The sequence below is a fragment of the Chiroxiphia lanceolata genome, chromosome 9 (assembly GCF_009829145.1).
Source record: "Chiroxiphia lanceolata isolate bChiLan1 chromosome 9, bChiLan1.pri, whole genome shotgun sequence".
Classification (NCBI taxonomy): Eukaryota; Metazoa; Chordata; class Aves; order Passeriformes; family Pipridae; genus Chiroxiphia; species Chiroxiphia lanceolata.
Window position 1 is genome coordinate 10077927 of NC_045645.1, and position 27117 is coordinate 10105043.

Below are 27117 nucleotides of genomic sequence, written 5' to 3' on the forward strand. Positions count from 1 at the left end.
ACACTTTTGGGGCTGAACTGTGTGCCTAACTACATACTTTAGCCCTGGAAAAGGAGTGCAAAGGCAGTGTGGCACCATACAGGGTGTGCTGGGTGTCACTCAAGCCCCCAGTGCTCAACTCACACCCATACATGCATATCTTGGAGGAGTAAAACCCACAGGAACAGATGACCCTCAGACACTGCACTACTAGTGTGAGGATATTTGCTGACTTCCTTTTACTGCCACAATAAAGGTCATGGAAAAATTGCTCTTTATTTCCCCACTCACAAGGAAAAAGAAAAAGAGAGTAACAACACTTCTAATATTCCACAAACATATTTTGAACATGCAGTATTATGGAAACTGCTCTGAAACACCAGGGTGCTGAGGATCCCCTAAATACTTTCAAGGCAAGGCTCAGAGTGCTCCAAACCTTGCCTCTGCCCTTAGTATGAAAGTAAAACCCAATTAATAAGAGAAGATCAAAAAGTGAAAGTAGAATTTAGGGGCTGAAAAGATTAGAATTTCCCTAAAGCAGGAATTAGTTCTATTTCCAAGAAATAGGAAGTTCCTGGAAATTTATCTGAAAATCTGCTTATGAAGGTGTTTTGTGTTTTTTCAAACCTGGGAGCAGATCTGAAGTGCTGCCTGCTATAGACTGCCAGATTTGTATGGGACCGTGTGGCTGGATGGAGCCCTTCCCGAGAGGGGGTGGAGGAGCAAGACCACAACCGGGGTTATTTCCACTGCAGATCATCACAAGGCAGTGAAAACCAGGAGCATCAACAGGAGAAAGGGTGGATGGAATGATATGAAATGGGATCATACAGAGCAGGAGTTATTTGGAGTTCCCATCCACTGTCTCCTCGTAGAGGCTGAGTTACCACAAAGCAGATGGCTTGAGGGATGTCACATCACTCTTCTTGTGCCAGGGGACTTCCACAGTGCTGGTGGGGACTGCCCACAGCCACACACAACCCCTGGGCAAACCCATCAAGGAAGAGCTGGCAGGGGACACAGTCTAAAAGAGTCATGTCCAGCCTCCCGGGGCTTTCTGCTATCCAGAAATCCCATCCTGTTCACACTCTCCCACCACAAGGCTGAACTCCCTCAACCACGACCCTTAGTCACACCTAAAGTTTCCCTCTGGTAAACGGCTGGGCTTGTTTCTGGCTGTCTGACCTGAAGTGACCTCCACCTCTGGCCCCATCTGCAAAGAGAGTGGTGCCCAAAGTGGTACAGGGACAAAACCTCTCAAACCCAGACTCACTCCAGTGTAACACATTGCCCTGGCTGGACAAAGTCAGCTAGAGGACAGGGAATGCAGAATTTGGCTTTTAGCACCAAGATGGCTAGAAGACAAGGACAGGAGATGGGCAAAAACCTCTCAGCACAAAAGGCATGTGCTGTTTGCTTCTTCCCTGCCTTTGCTGAGCATACAGCATCCTCCCACTCCATCAGGAATACCCCCATCAGCTCAGCAATGCAGCTGACACCTCAGCCTTGGCCTGTGATGTGACTCCAGTTTATTCGCTTACTTAGGTCACCGCTAAACTGGACTCCACAAGTCCACAATCACCACAGGGGTTCCTTCACAAGGGCACGTCACTGCTCAAGAGCATCAGGTCACTGGACCTTCTCCGCCCTTCAGCAAGAAGCTCCAGTGAAAAGCCTCATGCTCCCCCTCACAAAACCAAAAACATCTCTAATTTTTCATTTAAATCAGCAAAACACACCACAATCCATTCTGATCCGAAGTCTTCAGCCTCACCCACCGACACACAATAAATACACAAGCTGCTCTGGTTTACTTGCATTTTATCCAGAATCAGTAAACATTGTTGAGGGATATTAATTTAGATTTTCTGATACTTAAATTTAGCTTTTCTGCACCCTCTGTGTGGTTGGCTGTGATGTCAGGCAACTTCATGCTGCAAAAAATATCAGCGTTATGGTCTCACATGCTTGAGGGGTGTGGAAAGCATCCACTGCTCTCTGCAAAGACTCCCCCACATCCAGAGAAACAAAACCAAGAAGTGTGGGTCAGGTCCAGAGGGCTGCCTGGAATAAGCTGTTCCCTACCTCCTCTTTCCTCAGCCTACTATAAATATATATTACATCTCACTCAGCCAAGGAGTAACAAAGCAAGGAAAATTAAGACAAAGAGGATTACCCAAGTGTAATTTCCCTTTTTAAATTTTTTATACAAAGGCCTGATGTTAATTGAGTATTCCTGGTGACAAGAAGGCTGCGAGAAACTTAGCCCTGAAGTCTCAGCATTTAAGAACTAAATCCCAGGGGATTTTCCTGTATTGCAAGTGCCTTTCCCTGGGACTTTTCCTCCAAAGCCCTCCAGGGCTTGGCATCTATTGGTGTTTTCCTACCAGGAGCCCATGGATAATACAGGGCTCTGCTGCTGGGCTGGGAAATGGGGAAGCCATGGTCACTCATCCACTGCCCACAAAATACCTGGACAAATCCGTCCCCATGGTGCAGGCAAAGCCCTGTGGCATGCGTGGGAATCTGCGTATCTTTTAATAGACTGGCTGAATTTTTCTGGCACCCGTCTCCATCAGGTGAGGCAAACATTTTAATTCAGAATGGGCTCTGAGAGTGAAGCCAGGCAACGCCAGGAAAGACGGGAAGTGACTTATCCTTGAAATATGAAGTATTGTTCAATCGAGAACACACTTGGGATGCAAGTGATCAGCCAAACCTCTGCAGGACACACTCAGCCCCACAAATACCCCCACTCTGCAGAAGCTCCTGGCAAACTCCTGGTATCCAAAGCACATGCAGCAACCTGCTGCAGCACAGCCCTCACTTCCTAGGAACCAGTGAGCTCTTGATTGAGATGATTCCCTGATTAAATCCATCAAACTCACCTCCTGAAGGCACTGGCATGGTGGATTCCACATTTCTAACCAGGTTGAAAACCCCAACTCATTCATTTTTTTTTTTAATTATTTTTTGGTATTATGAACCTCTCCCAATCTGACAGATTTTCTGCTTCCCTTTTTCTATAAGGTTTTTCATTCAAGTTCAGTCAGTGATCAAGGATCTGGATGCTGCTAGACATGTTAGAATCACAAAATCATTTATGAATTGAATGATTAAAGGTCATTTTCTTTATTTAAAAGACTCTTAAGATCATAACTTCATCATCTCTGATACACATCACATCACGTCTTGTCACAAGTTGCCTTTTTCTCCCTGCAATTTATGACCAAACACTTGATGTAATTTTTCCCAACTTCTTAAGGCACAAAGCAACTGGACAACTAATCAGACAGAGCCTGCTACCAGCCTTATCACAGTTTTGGGACAAGTTAAAAATTAAAAATAAAATAATTTGTAAAGGGATTGGCCCTCCATGGAAAGGGATAAGTGGAGCAGCCTGTTGTCCCGGATCAGGAGGTGTGGGACAGGGGCTGCTCAGTGCACATAGCTCAAGTGCTCCCATATGGGGACAGGGAATGCAGCAAAGGAAGACCAGAGGCAGCTCTCTGCTCTGATGCCTCACCCTCTGAAGCAGGTCTTCTCTGCATTCTGTGGGAATGTTGAATGTACTCTGCAGTTTTGGGGTCTCCAGCGCACTCTCTGCCACCAGCCCCCCCAGGCACTGTATTTCCATTTGTTTCTCACCTGCTCCACAAGTGCTGGATTTTCAGAAAAACACATGGAAAAAGAAACTGGCAAAGCAACAAGGTTTGTCCAGCACCCTGCAGAAAGAGGGTCAAGCCCTAGTAGAGAAACCATCACCAGCTTAACAGGGACTGGCAGTCCTTGCTGTTTCCAGATGCTGGGCTCAAAGGCATCTCATGGCTGACTTATCTGCCTGCCCACAGATCTCCTCAGAAATAAATAAATGCTGGTGTGAGCGATGGTTTCCAAACTCAGCTCAGAAAGTTTTACGATGGGCTGAGCCTCCTGTGAAGCATCACCAAGGCAACTCTTCATTGTAACATGGCTGGGAGGAAATGGCCAAAATCTTTACTGAAGAAATTCACAAGTTTTCCAAAAACAAAATAAAGTAAGAGGGAAAACAAAGAAATAATTTAATATGCCACCCACAACTGCCTGGAAAGTTCAGTGATTCAGTTACAGAAATTGCTCAGAGGGAGGAAGCATCCAGGGCTGAAAAGGCAGGAGGGAGCAGTGGTCACTTATCTTTGCAGAGGGTAGTGGATTGGGGGAAGCACTGCTTATAGATAAAAGCTCATGTTTAATGTTTTTGTCAGTGCCGTGCTGTTTCTCTGGTTGCTAGTTTGAGCTCACAGGGGATGGAGGAGGTGCACAAATCTTAAAAGAAATACAAAATCTTTTTCTGCCTGATTTTTTACAAAATAAATAATTTTTAAATAGGGAAAACCAGACACAAATCACTATCCAGACTCTCCCAAATGCTGTGTGTGGGTCCAGCCTGTGTGGGCAGCGTGCCTCCTGCAGTCCTGGCAGGAAGCACCTTGGCAGCCACCCCGGCCCCCAGCCCCGGCACAGGAAGGGCAGAGCCATTTCTCACTGACAAAGAAAAACAAGTCCCAGCCCTCTGCTCCGGAACCAGGCAGGCAGAGGCTGCTCCACCTGCTCCACTGGCACATTTCAGAACCGGCCATCACACCCTGATAGAGCCACAACCGCCCTTCTTCCTCCTCCATCCATGAAACCTTTTGCCTCACCCCAAACTCTCCTCAGTGGAAACCACAATATAGGGTGAACAAAATTGCACAGGTCATCCACAAATTTGGTAGGATTTGGATTTATTTGCAACCTTGGCTATATCCCAAAGCTGCACAGCTCAGTTATCACCTCAGGAGTCTCCATCCTAAATAATGTCTGAGAGTGGACCTTCCTACCACCAGTTCACTATTTTTTTTTTCAACCAACTTTCTATCTCTGATGCTCATAGCGCCATTAGTGCTATGGAACGTGGGTGAGTGCTGCAGGAAAGGGGGACAGGAGATCAATCAGCTCAGTGAGGTTACTTACCACTAAATACAGCATGGTGTACAGGGAGAAGGACGCGTGCCCAGAGAAGAAGGATTTCCTGCAAAACAAAGCAGGTGCTAAGAACCAACCAGCAAAAGCTTCAATATTATAATTTAAATACAATACGGTGACTTCCCTGCCTCTACTGAGGGTGCCAAAGCAGAAGGATCCACATCATCCAATCCTTTGGGTTATAAAACCCCCACAACCCCCAATCCTTTAGGTTATAAAACCTGTGTTATCCGCCCTGTTTGCTCATGAGGCAGAAAGCGAACGGATGGACAGGATGCTTGCATTGTTTGTCCCTTCCTGGTCTACTCGTGGGACAGCAGTTATTTCCAGGATAACCTGATAACTCATCATCTCGCCTCAAATAACCAGGAAACTGTAAAGAAATAAGAAGTGAGCGACTTCTCCGGTCGCTTATTTGCAGTATATGAAATGTGTCCCTGGAAAAGTCAAAACTGAGCATCTGATGGATTTGATAGCTCGAAGGGGAGGCACAGCAGCCCTGCCTGTCTGGTGGAGCCTTTCTGGAGGAGAAACTCTCTGCTCCACCACACAGGACAGCTCAGGCTGTTCGCCATGAGCTCAGCTCATAGGGTGAATTCCCACACTGAGCAACAGCTCTGGGGAACAATAGTGTAGGAGTAAAGAGAAAGGAAAAGAAATATTATTCAGCCAAGTGCCACACTTCCCAAGGGAAACTGCCGGTCACTGGAAAACAGATTTATGGCCTTCAGAGAAAAAGCAGCATTTCATAGAATAACCAAATGGTTTGGGTTGGAAGGGACCTTCAGGATCATCTAGTTCACACTGCCTGCCATGGGCAGCGACACCTTCCTCTAGACCAGGTTGCTCCAAGTCCCGTCCAACCTGGCCTTAAACACTTCCAGGGATGGGGCAGCCGCAGGTTTTCTGAGCAACCTTTGCCAGTGCCTCACCACCGTCACAGGGAAGAATTTCATCCTAATATCTAATCTAAACATGCACTCTCTCAGTTTCAGATTTGAATCGCTATTGCTGACAGAGAAACTCCTGAGACACTTTCAGTGGCAGCAACTCATTGCTTCAGTGCCACTTTGGGCTCTCACCTGGCTTCCTGGACCCTGCTGTCGTTTCCCCTGCAGGTGTAGTTCTGGATGTAAACTCCCTTGGCACAGTTGATGACGGAGAAATCCACGTCACAAACTGCCAGGAAATGTGGCCGCAAGCGCCCGACGGACACTTTGGCAATGTCTGTGAAGGACTGGCTGATGGCGCAGCCGAAAACGAAGCAGCCCACTTGCTTGTAGAGCGCTGCCACGTAGGGGTTCTGGATAAAGGAGCGGGATTTCTCCTTCAGGTAGTGGATGCGGTAGAGCTCTCCTGTTATAATCTGTGGAGGAAACAAACAGAGAGGTTAGAGAGCAGGAAAAGTGCTGTGCAAGACCCGTGATGTGTGTAAATGCAGGGCTGAGACATCTCTTTGTGCCCCGAGCATCTCGAATCAGGAATCTGCTCCCTCAAGGAGGAAGGAGAACCCACAGCCCACTGTCTCTCCATGCTCCTCTTCTTCCCTCTCAAGAAGAGATTGCAATGCTCAGAATGTTGTTTATGGAAAAACCCGATACACAAAAACAAGGTAGATTTTGCATTAGCACATCGGCATAGTTTTAAAGAAGTGAAATAGCACCCCAGAATAGTGGGGGAAAACATTAACATCAATGAGATAAAGAATCAGTTTGTATTGGGAAGGAGAGGCCAGATCCACTACCCTCTTATCAAACTGATTTTGGAGGAAAGCAAATGAACAACCTGCTTATTTTACTCTCTTAAAATCATGAACACAACAAGGGAAGAACCAGAACATCCCAAACTTCATATTCTGGCCTAAAACTTGCTGCCACCAGACCCAATTCAAACCTCTCAAAGCCTTCATAAACACCAGTATTTCAGGGCATTTCAAGGGGTCTTGCATTTGCGTGGCAGCAAATTATGTTTTTCTTGTGTCGGGGGTGCTGAGGTTTGACAATATCACCATAAATCACTGTCAGGGAGCAGAGGACCCAACTTCTCACATTCATGACTCTTAAAAGGCAGGTTAATGAAAATCAGGCTGTGAAATGAAGTCCAAATGTCTCACCTCTCCCAAAGAGGCAAAGGCTTAAATTGTTCTCCGTCACGCTACACACCTAAGTTTTAAGTTCCAGATTTACAGCTTTAGGATTTTATTCATTACTTTAAATGTTTTTATACCTGAGTAATAAATCGAGGCAGAGGATTTTTTTTGGGTGCCCCCTTGTCCCTGCTTCTCTCTAGTCATGGAGACTATGATATGTAAAATTAACTGTCAGGAAAAATGCCTTCATGTTAATCCCTTTCTGGAGCAGCCAGCAATATTCCTCCTGGTGTGGCAGCCTGCCAGCTGTAAGTAGCAGACGAAGCTCCCCTGCCTACCTTTTTTAAAAGCTTGGCACAGCCCTTGGAAACTAATAAACTGGAAAAGTATGGCAATTAGACTAAGAGGAGATGAAGCTCTATCATTGTTTGAACTCACTCGTACCAGGGCTTGAAAAAACAAAGGTTGACCTAAGGCAGCTGAAATTGCAGCTAAGCAAGCTTTATCAAAGAGAGATACAACTAGAATAATAAAAAATAAAGGCCAAGCTAGAGTGTGCTCTGCCACCGTGCACAGGAAAGCTTTGGGTGGCTGCACCATCGTTTTGGAGTTTACATGTCACAGCTGAGATTTACTCTTGAAAATCTGTCAGTGACCAAGAGTTGTCTAGGCAGCTGCAGCTAACCAGCTACAGCATCATTTTAATTCTCACAGTCTCCAAAGACCATGGTTTATCTCCATTTTGGACCATTTTCCAGTACAAGCTGGCAAGCCAGGAAACTTACTGGCATGAGGACTGCAGGGTCAGGTTGTCCTGGATGCACACAGAGGCTCCTGTACGAGGTCAAAGCACCACTTGCACTCCTGAAAGCCTAAATTCACATGAAGGGGAGCTAAGAGGCTCAAACCTCATGGCTTTCACAGGGGGGAGATGAGACAAACTAAAGATGATATCTCATACTGGTAGATGTGCCATTACTCCAAACTCACAAATACGTAAACCTGAGGCTCTTGGCCTTGGAAAGGCATGTGACCATTTTAAACAGGGACCGACAAAGGTCTGGGGATTAATATTTTTCTCTCACCGTTGGTGGTCTGGGTAATTGCACACATGTAGCAGATTGTAAACCGGAGCCTTCATTCCCTCACTAACATGCTGCTGGGTACCCATGAACCCTCCCCACTTAGTGAAAGCCATGGCTCAACCTTAATGAGAAGGTAAAAATTGGGAAAACTTGTTTTTTTGGCAGCGATGTCCCAGATAAAGCAGGACGGTGAAAAACTAATGCAGCACAGATGTGCATGGACTGGAAGGACATCCTGGAAAGAAAACAAGTTTTAAAGATATTAAGCTCTTCTCATCCCTCACATTTCTGGCGAGCCATCCACATGGGACATATGCCATTCCCAGGTGATGGGCACAGCTCCCAGGGACTGTCTCACTAGAGAGAAGCCAATATCAAACTTTTCTGTCAGTGAATGCTTTTTGCAGACTTTTGGTTGTCATGCCCATTTTATTGTTATTATAAGCAATTCAATGAGCCTATAATTACTTTTAGAGCTTTTCTAGTCACTTATGTCTCTAGTGTAACGTTCTCTGTGCTAATCACATTGGTGTATCACCTTCAACTGTAAAACACCCAGCTACCCCAGCTGTGTAACGTAGATCACCTAGGAAATTAGTTTTCCTAGGAGTATTTCACAGGGTTTCAGGTGTGGGGACACAGGAGACCACAGCAGTGGTAGCTGTATGAGGCTCAGGAAGAGGAGAGTGTCACCTTCCCCTGGCCATCCAAGGGACCACCAACATAAAATTTACAATTTACAATTTCCCAGCATGAAGAGCAGTCAGGAGAGATGTGAGAGTGCACAGCTCAGAGGCACGAGCCTATCCAGTGTCAGCTGCACAGAAATTTGCCTGAAGTCAGTAAATATACAGATATTAAAACCAAATGTATATCCTCTCACATCCTGATTGAAGCCAAGGACTCATCTCTGCCGTTTACTTAACAAGCTCTCTGGGTGTTCTCAAGCCACTTAAAACATGACCTGGACCTTTTACCCCAAGCTACACTGCCTGTGACGCCACAAAAAGCAAGGGCGTGAAATTTTGGCTGCCCCATCCCAAATGCCCGCTCTGTGGAAGTCCTCACAACCACCATCCTGCCTTCCGAAGGCAAATGATGGAGTGAAAGGAGCAGAGTCAGTGCTTTGTGGATTTGGAAGGAATTCCTATTATGCTACAGTAATTCTGGTATCTGGGTTACATCTGAAAAAAGAGGTCAGGCTGACTTGAATTTTCCATGCAGGCTGCCTTAGCAAAGAAATCTGTTGCTTCAATTCCTCGTTAGCCATTTGTGTCACTCAGCAGCAAATAACTGAGCTTTTGAATTTACCTTATCAAGTTACATTTGTTGTGGGCACAGTGAAACCAGGGCAGAAACATCAAAATCTTTGGGGATTTTCTTTCTCTTTTAATTGACCTGCTATTTCGTGGTAGAAAGTTGATGGATCACATCGGCAGCTGATTATGTTTCCAGTCTCTGTTCCAACTCCTATATTTGCCACTGCCTCATTACAGATCAGAAGAGCACTCTGCATGGAGCTGGCGTGCCGATAGCTCAGGCAGTAATGCAAAAATGAGAGGCTTTTTCATTTTGTTTTTATGGCTTTTCCACACTTGGGGGTTATTCACCTGCAGGGTAAAATTCTGTTGTGTTTATAGAAGTTGGGGTCTGGCACCTTTTGGGCTTGCTTTGGGAAGGGAGGGGGCATAGGAACAGGGCAGTTTTGGGGACCTACTTTGCTAAGTGAGTGTACGTGGTCAGGAAATGATGGAGAGATCAGGAAGTGATCGAGATATTCATGTCAGGAAGCAGCAAGGCTGAGGATGGGGTATTACCAAAACAGGCACTGTGCCATCCTAAAATATCTATTGCCCGTGACATTGCTCCTATGAGGAAAGACAGAAGCTACAATGAGAACAAGTATTCCTGACCTCTCCATCACCATCCCTCCCAGCTGAAGGACTGAGAGGAAGGCAGCGTCACTGGGAAAGCACCTGAGCTCTTCTGGCAGCAGGTGAGAAGGAAAATATAGGTACTTTTCATAGGAGAATTTCATCTTAGCTGGAAGCGTTTAAGCAACAATCAGGAGACAGCTCTTGTCTTCTGCCCCAGCACTGGGTACATACCGGTATAAAAACACTCGACTCTGTGAGCTGAGTTCAGCATCTTGGCTGACACAGAAAGCTCTCACCATGCAATCAATTCAGGTCTAGGGAAACTGTCAGGAAAAGGAAAACGAAGAGACATTGGGAAGGTGGTGCATTACCTACTTTTTACAATGAGGACTCTGAGAATATGCTCCCATGGAAGGTTTTAATTGTCATTTAAAAACGGCTGTAATATGCAACCTCTTAAAAACCTAATACTAACCTGTTAAACTTTTCCAGGCACTGGTTAGCTGAAAAGATGTATCCTTTCTTTGTTTTTTAAACCTTATAAAATAGGCAAATACCAAAGGTGATTTGAATAGGGGCAAACTATGCCAAGTCCTTACTGACACTCAAGTGTTTTTGCCTCTACTCTGAACTCCTACTGGAGGGTGAAAAAGCTCTTGTGAAGCTCACAGACTTGCCCAAACAGCTTTGGGCCTGTTTACGGGCTTCAAGACTAATCTCATTCCTCTCATTACATGCTTTCATTTGCAAATGTTTGCTGCCATGCTTACAGTGAAGTCAAATCATTGCAGAGGAGATGTGAACCTTAGTAGACACTGTGAACACACTGGCAAGACTGTGTTAAACTCCCCTGCTGACGGGATGTTGGTGCTAAAAGAGGTGACAAAAAAGCCCCTCAAGGGACAGAAGAGGAGATTTCAGAGGTGGTACTTACAGCGAGGATGGCGATGAGGATGCCTGCAGCACACAGCACTGCATCATTGATAGTCTCCACATTCTTCTGTGGGTACCTGATGCTTTCATCGTCGCAGTAGAAGCCCCGCTGGTAGGGCTGGATTGTGCTCGTTTCAATGATGAGGAAGGGTAACCCAGCTACAAAAAAAGGGAGAAACAACCAAACCCATTATCAATACAGGCAAATACAAGCAGCTCACAAAAAAAACTCAACTAGAAAACCCCTTGCAAACCACGCAGTACCGTTCCTGATGCTTGTCTTTCCATATTCCTATCTTTCCAAAGGGAATAGGTTTGGGATTTGTTTTTCCAAGTCGGTCTTGCGGGGAAAAAGCATCTCCTCTGTTATGGTTATCAGATGTCTGTGCAGCCTGGTTTCAGTTAAGCCTTGTGCATTGCAAATATTAACTTACAGGAACAGACCCCTGAAGCAATCCCTCTGCAAAAGGCCATGAAAACTAATCTGGCACTTTTCTCTAGGGAGAGCCCGATGCTCTGCCGAGCGCCCCGTGGCCAGGCAGCCCAGAGCTGTGCAAACAAACACTGGAGGATCGAGTATCTGTATGGCTTCTACCTGGTCAGCCCAGCTACACTCCAGGCCCATCACTTTTATGCCTTTGAAGCCTTCCTTGGCTCACTCCTCTCTGTATTTACAGGGTATATGTGTGTTTGTACCTACTCATGCAACAACTATGTGCCTTGAGCAGCTGTGGGATACCCATCCTTGACTCATCCATGCAAGGACCAGCCCCTCCACAAGAGCCAATGGAGTCCCATCAGAACCTGTTCACCTTCAATCACAATAAAGCCATGCAAAATCTGGTTTTTAAATGCTGTTTGTGAACATTCTGTGCAGGATTTCCTGCATCTGCATAGCTTGGTTGGACCTTTGCACCAGGTAGGGGGCAGATCTGCTCAAAAACATGAGGCTAGGACATACAGTGAAGGGAACACCTGGAAATTGCTGCATGTCTGTAACTCCAAGTTCTTATAAGTTTTTCAGAGAAATACAGCCTTGCCTCAAAACTAGAAGGAGAACCCTAGGGTGTTTCCCAGCCACAATGTCACCTTGGGCAGGGCACCCTCCTTCCCTTTGCCTCAGTTTCCCCATCCACCTTTGCTATTAAGTCCATCACCGAGAGGAGCACTACATCCCCACCAAAATAAGCCCCAGATTCCCCGAAACCCACATTCAGAGTAATCACAAACCACAAGGTACAGGAAACCCTCTTCCCACTTGCAGAGCGAAACCCAGGTAAGGGGAAAAACAAATGCACAGTGGTTCTAGCTGTCCTTGGGCCAAGACAACAGGTCTCACGCCCAGATCCTACAGAAAGCACTATGGAATACTTGTTGACCACTAACTTGCTTAAGTATCTGTGGGTTTGTTTACACAGCTAGAAGTCAAAGACATCAGAGGGTTTTTCCTTCTAAAATTAATAAAAAAGGAAATAAAAAGTGAAGTGCTGTTGGGTTTGACCCAAATTTATTCACAGTACATTTGTAGTGAACACAATCTACTAGATGTGATTAGCAAGGGCATCATCCAGGTTGCTACAAAGTGTCATCGAAATAATGTTCCACATGTTCTCCACATGAACCACTCTCTGGATCTCACTTTGCGCAATCCCTTTTGGCTCCTCTTCCTGTATGTTAATAGGTTTGCCTAATCCAGGATTACTACAAGGTTTTCTTAGTCTTAAGAAAAAGGAAAAACTCCATCACCTGTGAGCAAGGACAACACACACAAATATGAAGCTATTCAGGGAGCCAGCAGCGGTCAAGGCCACTGCTCAGGGCCCCTTTCAGATCCTCTCTAAAAGCTCTGGAAGTGGGTTAATTGCAAATTCTGGGCTCCGTGGTGCTTGGCAAGGCAGAACAGTTTCCACCACATGTGTGAACGAGCAAGGAACAGTTTCAGAACTGCCTGCCCAGCTCAGATTTGGTAAATAAAATCGGACATCTCGCGTGAATCCAGTTGATCTTCATTCCACTATTTAACCGTTTTGATGCCCGGCCAGCTTGGCCCCAAAACGCGCCTCTGATGCCAGCAATCCCATATTAATAGGTCACTTAAAAAAATCTTTAAGTTTCCCAATGAAAAATGGCAGGAGAAGCGCTAACGCCGCTCGGCGCGATCCGATTTCACACGCGCTCGGAGCGGCAGCGTAACAGTTGAACTCGGGGAGTAGACATGCCACGGTTACGTGGCTTATTGTTATTCCTCCAGTTCCTCTTGTTAATAGCTTTCACATGACAGGTCTGTAAAACACATGTTCCCACAGACAATAAAATACATCTGAAAGCTAAAACTGGTTTTAAAAAAAAAAAAAAAATTAAAAAAAAAAAAAAGACAATAGTGTTCCTATATATTACGTGAACCCAGGCATAATAAAGATTTGTTTTCTCTTCAGTCATTGAGCAGCATGGGGTAGTATTTCCGCGATTCAATTATGTGTACACTTGCCACAGCTATAATAAGAGCAGAAGTGACCTATATGGGACACATTTTCATAAAGCACATAGGCATAGTTTAGAAAATCCAATGGGTTTGTTTTCTCTCCTACAAACTTGTGGTTTAGTGGGATATTGCCAATCAAGTCTTGATATTTTTCCAGCAAAACAGTAACCTCAGATTCCCTTTTTTTTTTCCCTTCCCCTTTTTTTAACATGAGAAACATAAACACAGTCTCCATACCTAAACGGATATTACTTATAAGACATAACATGCCTTTAATTTTGAGGGCTGGGTGAGAGGCTGCTCTTTCACCAAAGGAAGAGAAGACCCCAACTCATGGTAAACTGTAAATCCTGCTCAAAATGGCTCTTCCACAAGGTTATTTCTTGGAGGACGGGTTGTCTAAGGGACTAGGTCACCACTCACATTTTTTTTGGCAAGAGGGTTGCAGCACAGAGAAACTTGTAGCAGTGCCAAAAGGCAGCCAGAGTATGGGTTTTGCAAAAAAAACCTCTACAGAGGGAAGTCTGGAAGAAGATAGAAAACTAAATGCAGAGAGAGATGCCCTTGGAATCCCCAGCAAAACACCAGAGACATTATTCACACTAGATCTGTCGGAGGCAAAGGTATCCAGAAGTGGGGCTATAGCCCACATGCCTTGGAAATGGAAGGCAAGCAGTGTAGGGTTGTACTGTGAAGATGAAACATCTGTCCCCATCACCTTTTCTGCCCCAGTCGCCTCTTGGATTCAGCATTTTAGTAGGAAATTCAGATTGTGCAACCCTGGCTGCAGTGATTTGGATGTAGAGATTCAACAGCCAAACCCCATAAAGCTGCTAAATCTTCCCACCCTACACATGGTATAAAACTATTGAGAATACAAGAAGTACACTTCAGAAAACAGTAATTAATGGTGAGTTGCACTGAAGTGAACAATAGAAATACAGGGCAGGCAAAAAAAATTACACTGATTTTGGGGATAGTCACCCTTCTCTGAAAATAGTCCTGCCTCCTTAATACTGGTATCTCCATGCTAAGAAATGACACAGCAGCCTGTGGACCATGTCCTAAAGCATGGAAGCAACACTGGCACATCCATATAGAACTGTGGAACCAGGGAAGGGCTGCTATCCCCACCTCACAGACACAGGAAACTAAAGCATAAAACAAAGGGATTTGCTTATTCCAATGTATAAAAGGTAAACGGAGCTGAAATTACCTTCTGAACTCTAACCTCATTCACAAGGTGAAGGAAAGTTTTTTTTGTTATACAAAGGGGATTTTTTACTTTAATAAAAGAACAAGGAAATCCCAACCACAATCTTTCATCCAACTATGCTGTAGGAGATCAAACACGGCTCCAAACCATGAGCATAATAGAAATCTCTTGAGGACTGATCTTGCCCCATCCAAACAGGCTCAGCCCTGCTCCAAGTGTCATGGAGCAGGTGTGGACACTAAAGAATTGTGCAAGGCACTGCAGGATGCTGTGGGACTGGACATTGAAAAATGATTGTTGGGAGGAAGCCCAAGTGACTTGGTGACCTCTAACTGCTGGTGTCCTACACTAAGGTATTTCAGAGCGGGGTTTAAATTTACTTGTCTTTCCATTTAATAAAGCCAATCAAGTTTGGAAATCTAGCACCAAGGAAAAAACATTCCTTTCTCTGGTCAGCACCTTTATTAAGAGGCAATTAATAGGCAATAATCCTGGGAAGGCTGGCAGCATGAAAGCTAAAACCCCACCACCAAGCTTAAACAAAACCCCCGTGTACTCTCTGACCAGCCTGAAATGTGCATAAAATCAAAGGCAGGAGAAAAAAGGGCTCTGTGTTGGGTACAGCACTTTGAATCTCAGTCTTTGAAAATTTAACACTTGTGCAGATTTAATGGGGAAAAAAAAATTTAAAAGGGGATAAGCTTTCATTGGCCACTCATCAAAAAGCAGAAGGAGCGGAAGGCAGGAGGCATTTCTGCAGCGACCCACCCATGCCACTCTCATCTTCCCAGCCCAGCCTTCACCTTTGCACCAAATTAAACACCATCACTGCCTTTTTCTTTCTAAATGTTTGGTTTTGATGGAGGTTGGGTTTTTTCCTCCATTAAATCTTTCTTCTTTCAACCCTGCGGGTCAGTGGGATGGTGCTGGCTATCTCAACAAAGCAATGGTAACTTCTAACAAGCATTCCATGATGTGTTTGCCTGCCTGTGTCCAGGCCCTGGGTGTTCTTAAGGTTTCGGTAGATTAGACATCCAGCTTAATAAAGTGAAAAAGACCATTAAATAATTTGGCAGGGCTCAGCAGAGTCTCTAATTCCTCATTTAAATCACACTCTGTAAATATTTGGGTACCTACAAGAGATAGGCTTTCTATTTGAAGTACTTAGTGGCTGATCTTGGGTACACATAAACCTTATTTGGTTTACAATACTTGTACATATTTTAAAACACATAAAAACTAGATTAGCCCACGGTAGGTTTTTATTGGGGTTTTAAAAGTTGGCTTCCCCAACTTGTAGAGAGGAATTGCAGCACTGCAAGACTAGCCTTGGCAACTGCTGCAAGAGTGAACAGCTCTTGCAGCCAATTTACATTGTATGTATGTGTATATATATATACACACACACACAAATAAAATGTAACAACCCAAAGAATAGAAGTATTTCCACATTTTCCACATTTCCACCATATCAGGCATATGCTGTCAATCAAAACAGAGCCCATTTATGCACCAGCACTGGGAGCATCTGAAGGAACGGTAGGAGCGTCATCAACCAAAAAATAACCTCAAGGGACCAGATCCACAGCCCATTGGTAGACAAAAGAAGGATCCTACTGCAGACTGGATTGAGCCATTATGTTGGGATTTTTAAATGTCTTGAAAGTAGCAGTGATGCACCTCCAAGACCATGGTTTTTGACTGAATCTGGATAGTCAAGGCCTATATATTCGCTAGGACAAGAAGGACTAGGACACAACTAGGCTAACCATCAGCTCTGCTATTTTATTACCTGTGCAGTCTTAATTGTTCTTCACCTTGGTTCCAGCAGTCCAGAAGATTGCTCTGTGCATATGCCTGTATTTTGGAAACACATCTAATATCTTTGTTTGCAAAACAGATTCCCATTCAACTCTATTACAGTTCCACTACTCTCAGCTACACAGACACATGAGGATAGAAAATTTTCCACACAAACAAACCCTAGACTTTACAGTAAAACAGGTACCTGTTTTAGAGTACTAAAGAACCTATAAACAAGGATCAGTATATATTGCATTTCTCTGATTTGACCTGTTCAGAAAAGTTCTAGGACACAACAGGTTGATTTCCACAAAAACATAAAAAAGGCAATGAATTATTGGTTAATTTCTGACTTGTAGGTTCTTTCACGTAACTCACATGAACGTTTGCCCCTATCTATGTCAATCTGTCTGGTGCTCTTCCTATGAAGAGCGTGACATTTCCGTCCACTTTATAATTATTAGTTATATTTCAGCCAAATCATAGGAACTTCAATGTAAACCTCACCATTTTTAGGTCCACCAGATGCTACAGAGTGCGGAAGACCTCCTAGTGGGCAGACACAGATTCATTTTGAACTAGATGATATTTTCTGGGTCCTTACTTTTTTGGGGGTTTTCTGTTTGTTTTTTAGTAAGAACTGGTTAACCAGGAACACAGAAAAGCATCTTCTTGTGCCTGCTAGTGCACTAGCAAGCAAGAAGAAAGCCAAGAATATTCACCTTCTACATGGAAAACCATGTAACACTGATGACCCTAAGCTGCAGAGGTACTTGAGATGTGCCTTTAAAAGGAACCAAATGTGGTGTCAGAAATGACAGGTGTCTTTATTTGTTGCCCAAGCCCATCCTCCAGAGACATATCCATCCCTGGAAGTGTTCAAGGCCAGGCTGGACGAGATTTTGAGCAACCTGATCTAGTGGAAGGTGTCCCTGTCCACAGCAGCAGGGTTGGAATGAGACAAACTTTATGGTCCCTTGCAGTCCAAACCATTCTAGGATTCCATGATACTCATCCTTTTTGGTTGATACACCCCTGTGCAACCTGGAGCATGTTTATTGACCCAACCATCCTAGGAGAATATTATTATAAAAGGGTTCTTGGTCACAGGTACTTTAAACCAAATGTCAAATTATTCTCATGCACTGCAAATTCCTCTGGATTTGAAACCTCGGTAGAAACACTTCCTAAAGTGGCTGGAGCACAATGTGCCAGACCCATGCTTTAACAATCTCCAGATGAACAGGAACGCTGCCATTGGTTTTTCTGGGATAAAAGAATGCTTTCAGTGAGTACCTGTTACCTATTTTCAGAGGTAAAGACCACATACAAAGGAAGAAAGAGAAGAAGGGAATTCTACTAAGAGTGTTAAGCTGTTCCTCATGGGAGTTTGGTGTGAGCTGATGTATTAAAAGAGCTTTATATTAAAGAGCACATACATTTTTAATACCTAAAAACACATTAATAAGACAAAAGGTCTTATCCAAGCCACAATATGTAGATGCATATAAAAGTTTGCATTTTTGGGATAAAACAGATTTAAACCAGACTGGCCAACCAAATTTGGAGAGGGTGAATAAAAAAAGACATTACTAACAGGAATCCAGAGCCAGCTCCAGCCAAACATGATGGAAACAAAGCCATAATTTCACATTGTGTACAACAAGGAATAAAATGCGACACACCATGAAAATTCCAATGCGTCAGCATCTTTTGAGGTACCTCTATACATCCATGTGCTTTGGAAGTCTCACAGATATGACAAGTCTGACCTAGGACAACCCAGCCTGAATAGAGGGGAAAAAATGTATAAACAATAAAAATGTGCCTGTGAACTCTGCAATACTGAAGGCAAACAGATTGTGTGAAAAATACACTGTGGCGACTATTATGTTTTCAATTACAAACGAAGCGAACAGGGTTTACTCTGCCGGTCAGTGGGGTTTGGAACAAGCCTCACCATTGCTCCTCGGGGCTCAGCCTTTGAGGAAGGGCTCAGACCCAGCCCCACCAAAACCCAACACCCTGTTTCTTTGGGGGAAATCTAAGAGCTTTCTGTCAAATGGATGCAAGGATGAGCAGAGAGCCTGCTCCCTTCATCCACTGGTACACACTGGCTGCATGAACCCTAATATTTCCCCATCTAATAACGACTCTGTTTTCTACTCATCTAGATTATCAGAATGATAGAAAGGCTTGAGTTGGAAGGAACCTTAAAGATCATCCAGTTACAACCCCCTGCCATGGGCAGGGGTGTCACCCACTAGACCAGGTTGCTCAGGGCCCTTTCAATCACTCTATCAACTTCTATTCGAGAGGAAAGTTTTGTGAGTTGTAGGCATTGTTTTAATATATAAAATCTCAAGCAAAGATTCTTTATCTCAGTTTACTGCCCCCCAACACCCCCACATACAAGCCCTGGCTCCTTCTCTTTGCACAGCCACCCCAAACCATAACAAGAACAAGTGGAGCCAATGGGATGCAGTCGACAAAATCCTCTTAATTATTTTTAAATCAATAAAGACACAAAGCACTTGAAGCAAAAATAAAGCCAGTTAACCTGGTCAAAATTCATCTGCTGAAGTTCCCAAACTTCCTTCCCTCATTCCTGAGCATCCTGGCCAGACACTGCCATTGTAATTAAGCACGTTTTCAGGAGCAACTGCCCCTGTGTAGGAGGCAGCAGAGCCCCTGGCCACAGCACTGATGCCTGCCACCAGTAGCTTTTTGACCCAGTTCTGTCAATGTACCTATTGTAAATGCAAAATCCTTCTTCGGATTTGAAGCAGCAGCCACCTGCACAAATAAGGCCGGGTTATAACTCTGTAACCCAATACAAGCACTGGAAGCTTAAAAAGTTTGTATTACAAAAAGCACTTCTGACCTCTTCCTTGGAAGTTCACTAATCACTTTTAATTCATAATTTATTTCCTCTTAATATACTTGCTTTATGTAATACCCCCCTTTCCCTCCCCTCCTTTCTTTTTTCTGGAAGTTCCCCAGGAGAAAATGGTATTACACAACTCCCTTGATTAACTGGAAATGAAACTTTTCCCCCTCAGTAGTCGCGATTTGGTGGAGTTTCTAGGATATAGTGCACAGCACACAGTGCTGAAAGGCAAAGAGACGTGAGCGTGGGTGGAAGTGATCCAAAGGGCCCTAAAGTGATGGGGGGTGATCTCGGTGGTCCCTCAAGCAGACCTCAGTAAGGTTTTGCCTGTTCACAATATGGGTTAAAAAAAAGCATAATATTATCATTTTTCTGGCTCCCCTGTGTTTTGATTGCAGTTACTACACAGAGTGACATCCTAATATAGAGCAATACATGATATAACTGAGATTGCACTGGTAGTCAGGTAATATTAAAAAAACCCATGCACCTAACTAAAATAGCTTTGTACTACAAGGAAGGGAAATTTTGCAGGTGGAAGGCAGAGGCTGCTGCCTTGGCCCTGCTGCCACCTTGCTATCGGTAGAAGTTTGTGTTTCTTTGATGGAAAACAGCTGTGAATGGGATACTTCAGAGACAAGACATCACCTGCAGTTACAGAGGTGTCCACCCTATACTGCTCACAAGAACTTACTTATACTGACCCTATCTGCCCCTGGATGACACCCCTATGAATTATTCATGTCCCTAGAAGTCAAACAGATTTTCTGGGGACAGCATGGTTCCATGTTGCACCCCATCTTGGAGTTCTGGGTGTTTTTATACCTCTAAGAAACTGAAAACTCTGCAAATCCAGGTGATGCAGCAGTGTAGTAGCAACACTGAAAATTTCACCACCCTCTTCTGCAAACACAGGGCCAGCCACAGTGGACACATCCCCCTTGTCACACACAGTGTCACACCAGCCCCTTTCCCATGCACAGCCCAAACGTCCCCTCAACAGCTGCATTTTGCAGCCAGGTGACATTTCATAGCCCCATTTCCTTAAGGGACAGTATAAATTGGGCCACATGTGACTGCACAAGCAATGGCCAAGCCTCTATTCACACTGACTCAAGGGACACAACGTGTACCATGCCTTTTAAAATCCAAAATGGATAACTCCCAATTTCCCTTTCCAGCCTCCTCTAACAATGCTGTGCCCTGCTGTCAAGAAACGTGTGAATAAATTGAGGAAAAAAGGTTAAAGAAGCCCAAGGGAATAGCAGTCTCTTTTTCTTTATTGCAGTTAATTTTGACAAAGGCTCTTCTGTTTCCTCCCTCTACTTTCTTTTTTTTTTAAGGGCTTCGTGCCAAGCTGCATTATTCCTCTTCACCATGGTACTTCCATGAAACCCGCCTGGTATGTTTGCCTGAAAATCACAGGTTTTCATGGAAATTTGTTTTTATCTCAACAACTACTCCTTTTGTCATCTCAGACATGAAAAGAGGAAGATAAGGGTTTAGGCTCAAATCTGATCCCAGCAACAAAGCATCCATTAAAAAGCACCACAACCTTCCAAATCCAGCATCACGAAAACCTGCCCTCCCAATGGGGCAGAAACCCTTCAGAAACCCTTTTAACTACCTCCCTCAGAACACCAATGCAACTGCAGATCCATGTGAAACTCCGAACACCACTTTGCACAGCCTCAGTATTAAACACTGAGGCTTGGGAAAAAAAGCTCATCCTATTGGTAGGATTGTTTTGAACTATTTTTAAGTGGAAATAGTTTCTTTTCTTGCAGCCCATCATGGCAACCAGAGCCCACTGGCTCCTGTCAGTGAGGCAGGAGCTCAGCAACTCCTTGGGGGTGTCCTCTATTTCCAGCCTATTTACTGCTCTGTTGAGAAAGGCGCCTATAGATGCTCCAGTTCTCAGATGGGAGTTTGGAGGGACTCGGTTATTCAACAAACCAACCCTTTCTAAACACGGTCAAAGGAGCGATTTGATGCCTTTCAGTGCTTACTATACAAAACGCTGAAAGACCAGCGGACTTCAAAAGCCGCAGAAGCGGAGCTGGAGTTTGGCAGGAGTTCATTAGCTGCCTGTGTCCTTCTGTGTGTGGCTTGTAATTACATGCAGACCTGATGCCAACTCCTCATCTACTGAGGGGTACCAATTAACGTGCTGCTGGATGATTCACAGGTAGCTAATGTTAGGATTTATACAACTGGCGTGCCAAGTATCCCATGCTTTATTATTATTATTATTATTTTAAGCTGGCCTTTTATGATTCTCTTCAAGTTATCAGACAAAAATGTGGGTTTGGCAGTAAAATTGGGATTGTTTAGCCTGTTCCCAGGCCACACACTGGTGGGCCTGATCCTGCTGTCACTGTGTACCACATCTGCAGGGAAATGCACATCTCTTGGTGCATTGGCCAAGGGCTTCCAAGTTAAACCACCTACTGTATTTTACCTTTGTATAAAGCATAGTTTTCTGCTCCAAGAAGAAAATTCTAAAATTGAGGTACAATTTGTCCTCCATATTTGCCTTTCTTGCTGCTTGCATCCTCTTACTCCTACAGGTAGTAAAACAATAACAGCAGGAGCTTAACAGCATCTGGAGGAGCTGAGGAAACAGGTACCTAAAAATGATAATTCATTTTTTGGAGGGGAAACGTACACAAAACTGCATCTCCCGCAGGAAAACATAACAGTTATTAGTTCCTCTGAAAAAAAGATAAAAAAAATGAAAGTCTTTCTTCTCTTACTTGAAATCTGCATCCCTTTGCTTTTCTTACTGGAGATCTGCATCGCTTTGCAGCCAGCTGGCTCTCAGTGCAGCCTTTGGCAATTAAAACCTTGGGAAGTCAAACACAACAGCATGGAAGTGAGCCTTTTGTTTTCCTGCTTTGTCATTCTTGTCTTGTGTTTCATCCCAAGAAGATTTCTCAGGCTACGGGGGAACCATGGGCCTAGTGGAGCATCTTGGCACTGTCCTGGAGCAGACCTCCAAGCACACTGTTTTCCAATGCTGATGTTTTTCCCATGGAGAGAAGGAGACCCGGTCCTCATTTCCTTCTTCTGCTTGACTTTCTACTTTCCAAAAGTCAAGGTGAGTCCACTGAATTTCCCCTCCTCTCAGTCTTCAGCATTTCAGTGGCCTCTTGTCCTTAAAGCCACCAAGAAATGAATGGCACATGAGACGGGTATGATTTTAGATTTACTAGAAATTTGGTGCTCCTGGGCAGAAATTAGACTGTAAACATGGGCAGCAAGAGAGAATTTAAAGAAATTATCCCAGCCACAGGACAGCTACGCACTCAGTCACGGTGTTGGATGCATTATGGATACACATATAGCATCCACAGACCCTCATTAGCAGTAATTTGGTGACTTTCGCTCTTTTTCCTTTATCTTTGTCATACAACTTCCCCCAGTATTCAATTTCTATGTTAACCTTTCTGACAGTGGTCCAGCACACAGACACCAATCTGTATCATTCTCCCCTTCAGACACCCCCATTTCCATACATCTTCCTCTCTCCATAGGAGAAGCAGTTTCTCCATCACACTTTTTGCTCCAAGACCCTTGCATAAGGCCTTCAGCCCTGGGGGATAACAGTTCCAGGAGGGCTGCAAGTACAGCCCAACACCCACACCATTTTATCCTTCTAATAAACCTTTCACTGCATTTGACACAATACAGGTCTTGTCCAACCATGAAAGCTTTCTTGCTTATCAGGAGAATTTTTAATCAACTAGAAGGGAAAACATGGCCTGACATTTTATTGCTTCCTTGCACTTTGCTTTTAGATGTTTTGCTTTCTTCCAATTTGTACTCTTGCTAATCTCTTTAGTCAGGGATTGGTCGAAAGCCTCACGTTTTCCATGCCCAGAAGCTTCCTTCAGATCATTTGGAGGCAGGGCAGGCAGAGGAGCATGGGGGGAATGGGGAGGCTTATGGTGGGGTAGGAGAAGAAGGCACCAGGCACCAAACTCTCCACTCATTGCAGGTTCTGGGACAGGGTTTTGTCCTGGCCACAATTACAAAACAACAAACAACGTCTGTGGGGAAGGGTCATAAGAAGTTCAGCTTTCCTCTATTAAAACCATCTGGCGCCTATAAAAAAAATCCAACTGGTTGGTTGGGATGGTTGGTAGCACCTCCTCCCTGCTCGGCTCTTCCTGGCGCTTCTCGGGAATGTGGTGGCACCAGAGGTGTCACAGTGAGGGAGAGGGCTGCCATGGGAACAGGGGACTTGGCAGACACACTCCCCACTTTGCATCCCTCCTGCTGAGAATAAGGTGCCCCAGAATACACCTCATTTCACTTCTTATCTGAGCCAAACTCCTTTACGAGGTGTCTGTCCCCTCAGGAGCACCGTCTCCTACCAGAGTGCTCTCAGTGAGCCTGTGAGAGGGCTGAGCTTTCTGTGCAAAATAAAACATCCCTGTGAGGCCAGCGTGGGACCCAGCAAAGGCTTTCTCCAGGTCAGAGTAACCAGTGGGTCCCCCTCCAGCATCAACAGTGAGAGGCATCGCCAAACCTGCAGGAGATGGGAACCTTTATTAAAATAAAAAAAAAGAAGGCCTAAACCTCTCCTTTGTTTTCAACAGAAATAAAAGGAGGGGAATAAAAAAAAAAAAGAAAGGAGAGGAGTGCTTACAGCCAGTTCCCCGGCCTGTAACACAAAACCACTCTGTGCTGGGAAACCTTACACCGCGCAGCATCCAGCTCATGTACTCCTGCTCCGCTCGCCGCCTCCCGGATGCTTCCCCAAGCCCAAACTGCCCTTGAGAGAAGCCAAGCCTCAGCCTCTGCTGAAAAGCCTCTTTGTTTGGATTCGCTTTCCAAATCAGCGTATCCTGAGATTGAACTCCCTTCCACCCCTCTGCAGGGCTTTTTAATGTTCAGATGCCTTTGGCAGCAGCCAGATTTGCCAGCAGGTTTGCGGTTCCGTAATAGCGTTCAACCCTTGGTGCTGGGGCATGTACAGTGCTAGGAACTTTCTTCATGATAAAGGAGAGAAGGGGAGGGAAGGAAAAGTATTGCAGAATTACTTCAAACGATCCTTTAATCATGAATTGTGAACATAGGAGCTAAGTTCTCCTTAATTAAACAATAGCTTTAATCAGCCTTCAGTAGCTGACATTACTCAGAGGGTGGTGAGGCACTGGAACAGGCTGCCCAGAGAAGTTGTGGATGCCCCATCCGTGGAATTGTTCAAGTCCAGGTTGGATAGGGCTTGGAGCAACCTGGTCTAGTGGAAGGTGTTCCTGCCCATGGCAGGGGAGTTGGAATGATATAGACTTTAAGGTCCCTTTCCACCCAAACTATTCTAGGGTCCTATGACATTGAGGCACACCAGTGAGATGACCACTTTTCTCAACTGGAATAATTGAAAGAAAATTAGACAAGGCATCAAAGAAACCCAGGCAAAGGGTCTAGACAATACATGCATCATGAGAGGGTTTGACTCCAAGTACTGCCATGAGCTTTCCATGCAACCTCAAATCCATCACTCACTGAGGTCCTCAAGATGGACCTCAAGTCCACCACTCACTGTACACAGAAATTAAATGCATTTTCTTGGACTGCTCACTCTCTCTGCAAGCTCAGGGCACAAATGTGCTACATCCATACAGCCTCTGACATGCAACAGGGTCTCCTGTCTCCCTTGGGGCTTGCAAGCACCCCAAAATCCTGCATTCCCACAAAAGGCAAGAGATATGGTACTCCCAAGGCAGGACTTCTGCTCTAGCACAGACCCAGCTGAGACCCAGAAATGGTACTAAAGCAATAATTTCAGTTACCACTCAGAGGAAATACAGCAGATCTTGCAGCAAGGGAGTGTAATGGGAATGTCAACCTGGCACATCACTCAGACACTAAAGGCAAAGTCAACCCTTTTCTTCAAAAACAGCCTCAGGCCCAGGACTTGAAGCAATTTCATGGGGGGAAAGTTGTTTTTCACTGGCAGTTAGCTTTTTAATCGACCTCAGAGTTACATCTTTCTGTGTGACAGCTAAATGCTGAGTATTTAAGCAGGTAGATTTTCAGACTATGGACACAATACCCACTTGTTGCAGACGATTTCAGTGAGAGCAAAGGTAAAGTACCTGTTGTTATATCCACAATCCAGATATATCCCAAACCCTATCCCACTTCTCTGGCTGTTTTAAACATGCTGTGTGCCTAGATTCTGCAGTAACTCTGAGAGTTTTACACACTGGAAAACCTCTTTGTGCAAATGCACATGGTGATTTATCAAAACAGGCTTTCTCCAAAATGCTGTCTGGCTTTTCTATGGCTTTTGCATTTGACAAAGATTCATACCAGCTCAGTCAGAAAAATAAATGCCACAAAACTTCTCCTTTAAGGAAAAAAAAAATCAAAGCACCCAATCCTCACAGCCCAATGCTTTAGAAATGCTTCCACATGCTAATCAGCCTCCTATTCAGTTCCAGACTGAATAGGACTTCAACAATGACAAAGAAATACGCTGAACCTATCCCACATTTCATCCCCTTCACTCAAAATGTTGCTGTTACCTTGGTTTTCAGCTGCTTTGTGGGAGCTGCAGCAGAATGACAGCTGCATGCTAAAGTTGCAGGGATGGTCAAGAAATGAGGAGCGCTGGATGAAAAAATATCTGGCCTAGATTATGGAGGGGAAAAAAGGAGTTATTTGAGGAGATAGTAACAAATGCTGCAAATTTTTATAAGAATTAATAAGAAAAAAAAATCTACAAAAACCCTCTTGAGGCCTCTACTAAAAGTACATCTTCTTCTGATCAGGTAACAAAGGGAATCTTTTTCGTAGCTTGGCAAGTATGAGTAGGACAAAGCCCCCTCCAAGCCCTTCCTGTGAGAATTACCCATTTGTGTTATGTATTATCAACTGGTAGATGCCTTAGTGCACCTTTTCCTCTATATCGTTAACCTGAAAAACTTCAGCTCTTATCTGGGAAAGGACAAGCCAGCTCCCGCTGCAATGGGTGAATCCAAGATTGTTTCCCTTTTCTGCAGAACACGGAAGCACAGGAACAGAGCCACCTGGGGAAGTTTTTGCAGGAATTAGGGTGGGAAGCTCCAGGACAGGTGCACACATGTCCTAGGGACATGCTTCAGCCCAAGCCCTGGCAGCCACAGACTCCTCCACAGTAGTGCATTGCTGAGGATCTGATTTCAAAAGATACTTTGGAAGGCTGGTGATGGCCCGGCAGGACTGGCAGAAGCACTGAAGTCTGCAGTTTCAATAAGGAATTCAGCAAAGAATTAGAGGTTCCTCAGTAGCTCCAAAAGCCCCACTGGGCACCTGGGTGCATCTGTACTGGAAACACTGCCTTCAAAGTGTGCCCTCCCCGGGCTCCAGCACCCTGCCCACGCATGGAGGTGATGCGCCTTCATGCTCCCTGTCTCCTTAGATTAGAAACTCCCAGAGGCACAAACCTCTCTGTGACGTGCCTGGGCAGGACCAAGGGCAGCAAGGCTCACATCCTGGCACAGGGATCCTCTGGGGCTTCAACCCAGTAGTCAAACAGAGAAGCAGCTCCCCAAAAAGCAAGGGCCATCTGATCAGTGATCAAAGAGCCGCTGCAGAAACCTGCTAACACCAAACTGATTCACAGCTATCAACTTCAAAGGACTTTTGCTGCCTGCCATCAGCTCAGTAGCCATCCAAAATTACTCTGTGAGCATCCCTCAGAACATAAATGTACCCAGTGATCACTGACCAGACCTGCTTATCATCATTTTCCACACTAGTTTCG

General features: G+C 44.7%; 1 protein-coding gene across 1 annotated transcript in view; it reads right to left on the reverse strand.

The window, feature by feature from the left end:
• The window catches only part of PLPP3 (phospholipid phosphatase 3), a 44203-nt gene that overhangs the window by 8538 nt on the left and 8548 nt on the right, over positions 1-27117 (reverse strand). The window contains exons 2-4 of the mRNA XM_032696378.1: positions 10969-11126; positions 6066-6349; positions 4972-5029 (exon numbers count right to left, since the gene is read on the reverse strand). Of these exons, the coding sequence (XP_032552269.1) occupies positions 4972-5029; positions 6066-6349; positions 10969-11126 (500 nt within the window). The remainder of the gene's footprint in view (positions 1-4971; positions 5030-6065; positions 6350-10968; positions 11127-27117) is intronic.